At 56.8% G+C, this 9,867-nt stretch overlaps 1 protein-coding gene across 1 annotated transcript; it reads right to left on the minus strand.

Moving 5' to 3' along the window:
- Window positions 1-1,284: 1,284 nt before the first annotated feature.
- TLX2 (T cell leukemia homeobox 2) lies at window positions 1,285-4,305 on the minus strand. Its single transcript, XM_079990138.1, has 3 exons — window positions 3,869-4,305; window positions 2,270-2,507; window positions 1,285-1,669 (listed from the first exon to the last, which is right to left on the minus strand). The coding sequence occupies exons 1-3, from the start codon at window positions 4,272-4,274 to the stop codon at window positions 1,453-1,455; spliced, it is 861 nt and encodes a 286-aa protein (XP_079846264.1). The 5' UTR covers window positions 4,275-4,305; the 3' UTR covers window positions 1,285-1,452.
- Window positions 4,306-9,867: the final 5,562 nt, after the last annotated feature.

Genomic DNA, 9,867 nt, shown 5'->3' on the forward strand with positions numbered 1-9,867 from the left:
GATTCATGGCCCCTTGGGCCCTACCTCTGGGGTCTTCTTCTCCTGCGGCCCCTCACTGCCCCTGGTTCTGCCTCTGAAGGCCGCCGCAGCAAGGAGGAAGGCGAGTCCGCTTCCCTCGGGCTCGGCGGAGCCTCCAGCACCATGGACAGGTCCCGCTGCGCCCTCTCAGAATCCCGCGCTCGGCTTGGTCTGAGCCAGAGCCACGAGTCGGCCAAGGACAAAAACCTCACCGACATGGCGAGGGCGGCCTACGTGGAGTAGTCCAGTCCCAGTCCTGGGGCCAGTTTGCCCTACTCAATTCATCGCAGCCTGACCTCCAGCGACCACTCTGGGTGCGCGCGCGCGCAAGTTCTCCGCTAGGGGGCCCTCTCTGCAGGTTTCAGTAGGATGTTGACAAGCCGGAAGGTGTGCAGCGGACGAAGAAGGGTCTGGAAACCAAGCCTGATGAGGAAAGGTTGAGGGAGTTGGATATACAGTGGTACCTCGGGTTACAGACGCTTCGGGCTACAGACTCCGCTAGCAGAAATATTACCTCGGGTTAAAACTTTGCTTCAGGATGAGAACAGAAATCGGGCTCCAGCGGCGCGGCAGCAGCAGGAGGCCCCATGAGCTAAAGTGGTGCTTCAGGTTAAGAACAGTTTCAGGTTAAGAACAGACCTCCAGAACAATTCGTTCTTAAGCCGAGTTACCACTGTATTTAGCCTAGAAAAGAGCAGAATTGCCCTCCTCCACAGTCACTTAAGGACACACCGTTCATACTCATGGAAGACGATCTTACTCGGCTAAGAGTATCTCCAAAGAAGAAGCAGCTTAGAAAAGGGCAGAGGGAGAGGTGATGTGATGTGATGGGCCAAATCCCTAAGGGATAGAAGAGGGGGCCAGCTTGCTTTCTGCTGCTCCAGGGGGAGGATCCGAACCAACCGATTCAGAGGGCAATAAAGGAGACTCCGACTAACCAATGGGATGAACTTTCTGCCAGTAAGAGCTGTTCGGCAGTGGAACAGACTCGCAGGAGAGGTGGCGCCTGCCTTGGAGGTTTTTAAGCAGAGGCTAGATGGCCGGAGATTTAGGATCCCTGTATTACAAGGGGTTGAGCTAAATGACCCTTGGGTGTCCCTTCCAATTCTACAGTTCTGTGACTCTATGAAGCCCAATGCTCAGGGCAGGTGGTTCAGGGAGAGGAACACAATGCGCTTGCAACAACCTTTCCGCCGCCGAGGAACAGCTGGATTGGATCCCGGAGAGAGACTTTGACACTTTATTGTGGAAAGAACCAGTCACTATAAATTAGCGGCGGGGCGGGGGGAGTGGGGCAGAGGAGGGGGCGGCTGTCTGGTGATGCCTCTCCGGGGTGAGGTCGCAGCACCGAGCGGCGCTCCGCGTGAGGAAAAGGCTTTTCGGCCAGTCCGTGGCGCCCTTCCGCGCCCCTGAGCTTGCGCTCCGGCGCTCCGGTCACACCAGGGCCGCCGCCCCGGAGACGGACGTGACCTTGTGCTCCTCGGCCCAGGGCTGCAGGTTCTGCAGGGCGAAGAGTGAGGAGTTGTGCAGGCAGAGCGGGTCCTGCTGCAGCGGCTGCCCCAGGCTCTTCTGGAAGGCCTCCTGCTGGAGGTGCAGCATCAGCCGGTTGGCCTGCTGGCGCTCCGCCTCGCGCTCCTCGGCCGTCTGCCGCCTGGGGGGTCGGGGGAGAGGGAGAGGAAGCGGGTGGGCGTTAGCGGCAAGGACGGGCGAGCGAGGAGGGGGCGCCCTGCCTGGAGCAAATGGAGGAGGGGAGCGCCTCCCTTTCTGAACAAACAGCACTGGCAGGTGGGGAGGGGTCGTGTCTCTGGCAATCTCCCACCTGACGCCCCCTCCCACCTGCCTGGGTCTCTCTACATCCCGCCTCCCACCCTCTTAGCGCTTACAGTGTCCGGAGCGCCTCACCCACATTTCTCGCTCATCCGTACAACAACCCTCAGAGGTGGGCCGGTATTATTATCATCACGACCATTTTGCAAACAGGGTGGGGCTCCCCGTTCTCCTGAGGACCCTCCCCCACTACGGGGTTCATCTGGGATCTGCGTGGCTTGCAGCCTTTAAAGTTCTCATTAATTTATGGCCAGATAACTATCTTGTATTGTTGAGTATTTTACATTTTTTTCTGGTTTTAAATTGTTTTAGGGGCTTTTTTGGGGGGAGGAGGCTACTGTAAAAAGCTAATGATAAATTAAAATCATCATCATCATCATCACAACAGTCACGACGGCAGCGACCCTCTCTCCCCGCCTCGTACCTCCACTTGGTGCGGCGGTTCTGGAACCAGGTCTTGACTTGGGCGTCGGTCATCTTGAGCGCTTTGGCCAAAGCGGCTCGCTCGGCGGATGCCAGGTACTTCTGCCTGTGGAAGCGCTTCTCCAGCTCGCAGATCTGCGCCCGGGAGAAGGAGGTGCGCGGCTTCTTGCGCTTGGGCGGCGTGCGGTTCTGGTAAGGGTGGCCTATGCGCCGGGCGACGGAGAAAGGCGGCAGGGCGGCTGCGGGCAGAGCAAAAGAGGACGAGCCTGGTCATAGAATTATAAAACTGGAAGGGGAGCCCTAAAGTTCATCTAGTCCAACCACCTGCCTTGATCAGGGCGGCGGTGGAGAAGTCTCCCTCCGGGGACGCCCTTCCCGGGATCACCGACCGAAGGGATCGCATCCCCCACTCAGACCCTGACGTTCCTGCGGCTCAGCTGGGAGAAGAGTCTCACCAATCCCTCTCGCCTATTTCCCAGGTCGGAGACGTTTGGACGACCTCTAGGGACCCCATCCCGCCAGGGGGCAGCCGCAGGGACCCCTCCCGTCTCAGTGTGAACTCCGGAGATCCGGGCTGCCGTCGCCCCCACCAGCCCAGAATGCCGGCGGCAGGAGAGAAGGGCGCAGCACAAGGTGGGGGCGCCCTCAACCTGAATCCCGAGGAAGGAGTCGAGGTGGGAGGGAGTCCCGCGGGTGAACGGGCAGGTCCTGGCCGCGCCCGCCCCCCTCATCTCCTGTCCCTCTTCCTGGCAAGGCAGGAGGGCAGGGAGGGGGCAGCCGCTTTCGCTCCCGCTGTATCTTCACAGCAGTGCGAGCCGGGACCACACCTTCCCCCCTCCCGCTCCCCCGGCTCCCCACTCACAGAGAACGGTCGGAAGTCGCAAGAGGTGGAGCTGGAAGCGAAACTCTTTTGAAGGCGGTTGGCCTAGCAGATGATCCTTAAGTTCCCTTCTAAATCTATAATTCTATGAAAGTCTCCGCCAACTGCGAGGCGAAGAGGTCTCCCAGTGTGGGGCGAGGGGAGGCAGAGGCACTGCAGAGCGAGACGGAGATTTAGGGGAAGGGCCCACCGACAGCCTTGCCATACGAGCCTCTCTGCAGCCTTCCTCTCCCGTCTGGCGAAAGTTATTGCGGAAACCTGAAGATCGCGCTCATATTCTCCTGCCCCTTCCGAGGAATTCAGGTGTTAAAAAGGTTTGGGGCAGGAGAGACCCAAAATGCGGGGAGCCCTCTGGGTTCGGCACCTTCCTTTTGGGGCTGAGCCCCAGGAAGTCTTGACTCAGATCCAGGCACTTCTGGGCAGCGGTGCCAACTGGAATAAAATATGAGGGGGGGGGGGTGAAGTAAGCCCCGCCCTGCATAACTGATCACATGACGTGGTGCACGCACACCATTTCGATGGCAATGTCCACCAACTTTGGGGGGCGCCCCCCTCAAATATTTTATTGGGGGCCCGAAGACCCCTCGACCCTTGGGAGTTGGCTCCTACGCTTCTGAGGAAAGCTGAAGAGGGGAGACTCCGCGCGCTGGAGCACCGGGCTCCCTCTGGTAGACCTCGACGCGGAGTGGGGGGGGTGCCATCGTGTGAGGCTGCTCTCACCTGCGATCCGGTCCTTGGTCAAGCGCCTGTTGCTCTCCATCCAGGGAAAGGGGAGGCTAGCTCCCCCCGGCTGGGGATGGGCCGCTGCGGAGGGCACCGGCCTGTGCGCGGGCACTCGGATGACGCCGCTGCCGCCAGCCGCTGCTCTGGGAAGGCCGTAAGCACCCACCGAACAGGCCGGGTTGTATTCTGCTCCGTAACCACCGCCGTAAAGCGCCAGGTCGGGCTCCCCGAGGGCCCCGACGGCAGCTCCGCAAGCGCCTTGGTGGTGCTGCTGCTGCTGCTGCTGCGAGCAGCCGAGGATCTGGTCGATGCCGAAGCGGATGGGCTCTTGGGGCGGCGGCGGCGGCGGCGGCGGCGGCGTGTGGACGGTCCCCTCCAGCAGCTCCAGGCCCGAGGGCTCCATCCTGCCCTCCTCAGCAGCAGCGGCGGCTCAGCTGCCGCATGCCGGCGCCCTGCTCCGGGTCCGCGCAGGGGCACCACGCTCTCGCTGCCTCTTCCAGGGAGCCTTCCCCGACGGCGCGCCCCGGACGGGCCTCGCAGAGCTCACTGCGAGGGCGCATTGCCCCGCGGTGGCCCCATGAGGGGCGGCCGGGTGGCCGAGCGGCCCCTCCGACGGGCGCGGAAGCAGCGGCGCTCTCTCCCGAGGCTGGGCGCGCTGCCGCCTCTGCTCGGCGGCTGGACATACCCGGAGAGCGCCAGGGGCCACGAGGCTACGGGCACTTTTCTCCCCGTCTCCATCTCCGCCTGCCAAAATCGCTGCCTCCAACCTTCTGATTGGCGGCCTCTGGAAGTGATTGACAGGCGGACATCCAGAGGGGGCGGGGCGGGGATGATATCAGAAAGAAGCCGCCCAATCGCTGCGCTTCCTCCTCCTCCTCCCGCCCTTCCAGTTGAGGGGTGTCTGGGTGGATCCTGAGGGTGGGGGAGGGTGCTTCCCCGCCGCCACACCAGGGAACTGACGCTTCGGTCACCCGGGCCAGAAATGCACACTCACAAAATAAAATATAATATTTCATTGGGTTGCAGAATCCGGACCTATCCAGGCGGACTCCGACAGCGGGAGGGGGGAAGGGCGGGGATGCCCTCGGGGGTCTCTCCTGGGGTCTCCGTCCGCCTGGTGTGATTCGGAGCGGGACCCTTTCTCCCCGCCCCTCGAGACAGCCTTTGTTCCCCGGGTCCCCCGTCGGGTCCGCTGTCCTTTCCAGTCGTCGGTCGGGGGAGAGTCTTGATCTTTGGGTAGTCCTCCCAAATGAAGCGCTTAAATCCGCTCCGCAGGCCTGAAACCGCGGCCCGACACCGACTTCTCGGCAAAGCACCCGAAGCTGAGACGCAGAAAGAGGCCCGAGGGGGCAATTCGGGCGCGATTCGCCGTCGGACCAGCAATGAAAGCAGGCAGGGTTACCTCCGAGTAAGCGCAGGCAGGGGCCAGGACCGAAAGCCTAGAAGAGGCAAGGCGGAGAAGCTGGAAGGAATCGCGCGACCATTCCGCGTCGTCTACCGCGCAAAAAAACCCCAGGAAAACCCGACGAGAGTGTCCCGCTGCCTCGCGCTCCGTTGAAGAATCTGAGCTGCCCGAAGGAAGGATTCCTTCCGCAAACCCTTAAATATGACGACTTGTTGATTGAACGGAGGAGAATTCTTTGGAATAATTCTTGAATTAACCCCCGTCGGTCTCCGGGCGCACATCCCTCCGGGTCCCGCGCCTCCAATCCCGGTTTTCTTCGTTCTCCTGGTCAAAGCCGCCGTCTGGGAGGGGGGAGCTTGTTCCCTGGCAAGAGAGCTGTGGGGTTTTTGACTGTTTTGGGCTTCAATCGCCTGGACTTCTGGGGAAACAATCTCAGGGTTGTTATTTAAGGCTGCAGCAGCCAGATATTTACTTCCCAGGGACTAAGTCTCATTTAACTAGAAAAGGGCTTCTTGTCACTGAGTCGACCTCTCTATTTATATAATTTATATTTATATAATTTATATTTTCTACCCGCCCTGCACGTTTAGGTCCCAGGGCAGTTTACAGCATTAAAAGCAATATATTCAAAGCAAGATATATATTGCATATATACACAGATTAAAATATTACATAAATAACATACAGGCATTCAACAGCATCTCTGCGCTCGCGGGGAGGCGGATTTCTAATCAAACGGCCCTGAGCGTTTTCCCGCGTTGGAGAGGCTCTTGTGGATCCCGGGGGACGCGGACCGGGAGTCGGGAGCTTCTGGTTACCAAATACAGTAGAAACCATTTCAGCAACGTTCATGTAACAAGGAGGACAAAACTGCCGAGGCGGCAGTCAGAAAAATGCGAGAAAGCCAGAGTTGCGCGGCAGGAGGAGACCACCAAGCCAAGAAAAATGCGATTTATTTTAATAAAAAAAAACTACATCACGTTTATACTTTTTTCTTTTCTTTTTTTAAACCAAATTCGTACACAAGTCACCTCAATTAAAAGAGCACAGTCACCCGAGGGCCGATGAGATAGCAAAGGAAGACGCGGGAAGAGGAAGGAGGCGAATCGGCAGTCAGGCCCCGATCCGCCGCGCCGGGAGGTTCAGGTAAATGGGCCATTTGCAGGAAGGCGGCGAAGGAAAGCGAATTCTGTCCAACTGAACTCTGCATTTAAGTAGCCTGCGAAAAAGGACAAAGGCAGCAGCCGAAGTAAGTTATTTCATTTATTGAAATATTTCTAATCCACACTTTAAAGTATATCGAGTCGATTTACAGCATATGAAATATAATAAAACCAGGGGAAAGAATCCAAACGCATAATTAAAAACATCCGTAGGTACTGTTTGGTTTAAAAGAGAAAATTCGTATTTATTGAATGTGAAACTCGGCCCGATTTCGTAAGAGAAGCAGAAACATACCGACCCGCGGAAAGAAAATTCCCGCGTTCGGCGCTGAAAACCGGGGGGGGGGGGGTTCTCGAGGGCAGGAATGCGGCGGAGGGTCGGACCGGCGGCCAGCAGCCTAGCTCAGGACCGCTGCACGCCCCCCCCCCCACGAGTCCTGCCAGCTGGAGTCCGGGGGGAGGAGAGGCCCGCTTCCGCCCGAGGAGAGTCTGGCGCAGGAGCGGGATCCGCGGCGCTCTTCGAATTTGGGGGGCACCGTCGGGCGGGCTTCTGCACTCGGCCTCTAGTCGCAGCACCCTGCGGAGGAGAGATCGGGGGGTGAGGGAGGGGAGGGGGGTTCACCGGCCCCCCAGCTGACTTGCCCAACTTGCCGGGGAGTCCTTCGGCCTCTTCCGAGGGCAATGGAAAGGGCCCTGGCTTTTTCTTCCGTCGGTGCACGGACGGCCGCGACTGAGTAACCCAACAGGAGAGCCGTACTGGGGACCCGCTTCTCCAGTGCGTGAGAACCTCTTCCTCGACGGGGAAGAGAAGAAGGAGCCCGCACTCTTTCGCCGAGGGCGCGCCGGTGGAGCGGGAGTCGGTTGCGGGTCTCCTTTTTCTCCAGGTCCCACTTTGGCCCCGGCCTCAAGTCTGGACTCTCAGGCCGAGCCGCCATCCCTCCACCGCGACCTTGAATGCTCGCATCATTCCCGCCCCAGGAGACCGTCCACCATCAAGGAACAAAATGGACATTTCGACGGGACAGGCGTGTGTGTGACGTCACATGCCCCCGTTGTGGCGGCTGGCACCCACAATCCTGAGGGCATGATGGCGCCCCTGGTTTTGACACTGGTGATCTTGGCTTCTTCCAATACACTAACGTTTGTTCACCTGTCTTCCCAAGTAACATAAAAAAAATTCCGAAGACACCATTGATGGAATCTTTCAAGAAGCTGGAGATTGCATTTATAAGTGGTCCGTGTTTTGAAAACATACAGTAAAGTTGGTAGTACAATGGCTTTGTAAACAAGCATTTTGGTTTCCCTGCGAATGTCCCGGTCCTCAAACACTCTGCACTTCATTCGGGAGAAAGCTGCACTTGCAGAACTCAAACGATGCTGGATTTCGGTATTAATGTCGGCCCTTGCAGAAAGATAACTGCCTGGGTCAGAAAAGTGATTGACAAATAATGAGCCAAAAAATCCTCAATGGCAGAACAGGCAGAAGATAACAAGATAACAAGAACAGAGCCTTTCCTCAAAGACTGCGTTGGTCAGCGTGTGCGGATCTCCACACATAAAACAAATGCGCCCACAGGCAACTTCCAAAAACTTACTATATGTTTATAATGTGTATGTGTGGATGGATAGACAGACAGACAGACATGACTCCATGGCTCCCTCTTAGTGTCCTGTGTCCCGGGAATGAAGGAAGCAGACGGAGGCGCATTTTGTACTTTCAAAACCACATTCCTAAAGTTTCCTGCTCCCTCCCCTATCACTGAACAGAGGAGGTTTTCTTATGACAAATTGTCGGATTCTGCCTCATCAGATGTTAGTGGCCCGGTGACACCTGGAGCTGGACTTGAGGTGCTGGAGAAGTTCCTCGGGAGAGAATCGAGTCCGTGCAGCTTGCAATGGAAGGCCGCTCTCTTGAACTCTAGTGGACTGGTCCTACCTAACTGGGAGATATTTATCCCAGTTGTTGTTGGAGATCGGCAGCCAAACCTAACAAATGCATATTCTTCCTATCTGAAGAATATGCATGCATATTCTGAAGAAGTGTGCATGCACACGAAAGCTCATACCTAGAACTAACTTAGTTGGTCTTTAAGGTGCTACTGGAAGGAATTTATATTCTTCCTAGTTAGCATGACAATACCACAGTGCTGTATCGCTGAGAGGCAGATATTCAGACCATAGAAAATGTAATTGGTAGAGAGGGTTCTGTGTGATGTCATTTCCCCTCTTCTCCTGGGAGGGAAAGAACAGTGTAACTTCCTATTTCCTCTCTCTCTCTCACCAGCGTGAGAGCAGGTCCAAACACACGAAGAGTAGGAACCCCGAGCATGGGGTTGCGTGAACTTTTAAGGCCTCTCCCCATTTCCCATAAGACATTTTTTAACAGCATCATCGATACATCACAAATATGTCACAAAGTGGAGGTGTTTGGCATGTAGAAACATGAGCCCATCACCCACCCCGTCAACAGCCCCACTTCCCGACACCCTCTTCCCCAAAGAACAATATTGGGGGGAGTATTGACACATCCCCCTAGCTCCAAGGCTTTCCTGCGCTTCTCCTTTGTATCAGGATTCAATCCACCATCCCGATGGGTTTCTGCCTGGAATATGGGCTGCCCTTGATCACCTCCTGCCTCCTATTGCGTGGCTAAGTTCACACCTTGTGGAGGAGGAAGGAGTAGGTGACCTTAGGCTTAAGGGTTTATGGATTCCCCTCTTCCAGAGGAGTCATTAGCCTTGGAACCAAGGAAATAGGTTAAGCCCTTGAATTCTGGCGATTACTGTTTCCTATATTGGATAGTCAGAGGAAACAGTATGATTCATGGTATCCGTTTATTGCTACAATTTTACAGGCTGCCTTTCTGAGTCTCTTTGCCGTTGTGTATGTCCGGTGCCTGTGTCAACGGTCATTGTCCTGGCCTTAGTTTGAGGCTGTGGTGGCGTCTTGGGATTTTGAAGGACTGCCAGCCCCATTCCTGGTTTTGACAGGTAAGATATAAAATTATTAAACAAAAATGTGAATCAATATGGAGGCAATTGAAACCACTTCTGGTGGAGGCAGGGGCACAAAACTAAACCCCCTTAGAGGCCAGGAGAGCCCCGGCCCCGGCCCTCTTATGGGAGGAAGGGCACAGTCAGCTAGCCACCCACGCAGCCCACTCAGTGCCTCCTCTGGGCCCACGGCTGGAGGGGGGGGTTGAAGGGAGGAGGAGGAGGAGGAGGAGGAGGAGGAGACGTCGTCTTCCCTTCCTTGGCAAGTTGACACAATGAGTGGTGTCTGCCTGGAAGAGCCCAAAGGGCGGAATGCACACTGGCTCCCAGGGAGATGGATGAGGGGGCGGGAATGGGAGGCCTGGGGGGGGGGAGGCCTTGGCTCCATCCCAGGCCCTGGAGAAGGTGCATGTGTTGGAGGTGCTGCTCCAAGGA

This window comes from Podarcis cretensis (genome assembly GCF_951804945.1).
Source record: "Podarcis cretensis genome assembly, chromosome: 9".
NCBI classification, from domain to species: domain Eukaryota; kingdom Metazoa; phylum Chordata; class Lepidosauria; order Squamata; family Lacertidae; genus Podarcis; species Podarcis cretensis.

Coding starts and splice junctions, on each gene's coding strand:
- TLX2 (XM_079990138.1), bottom strand. CDS start 4,274: ATGGAGCCCTCGGGCCTGGAGCTGCTGGAGGGGACCGTCCACACGCCG. Junction 2,508..3,868: donor GACCAAGGACCGGATCGCAG/GTGAGAGCAGCC, acceptor CTCTGCCCGCAG/CCGCCCTGCCGCCTTTCTCC. Junction 1,670..2,269: donor AACCGCCGCACCAAGTGGAG/GTACGAGGCGGG, acceptor CCGACCCCCCAG/GCGGCAGACGGCCGAGGAGC.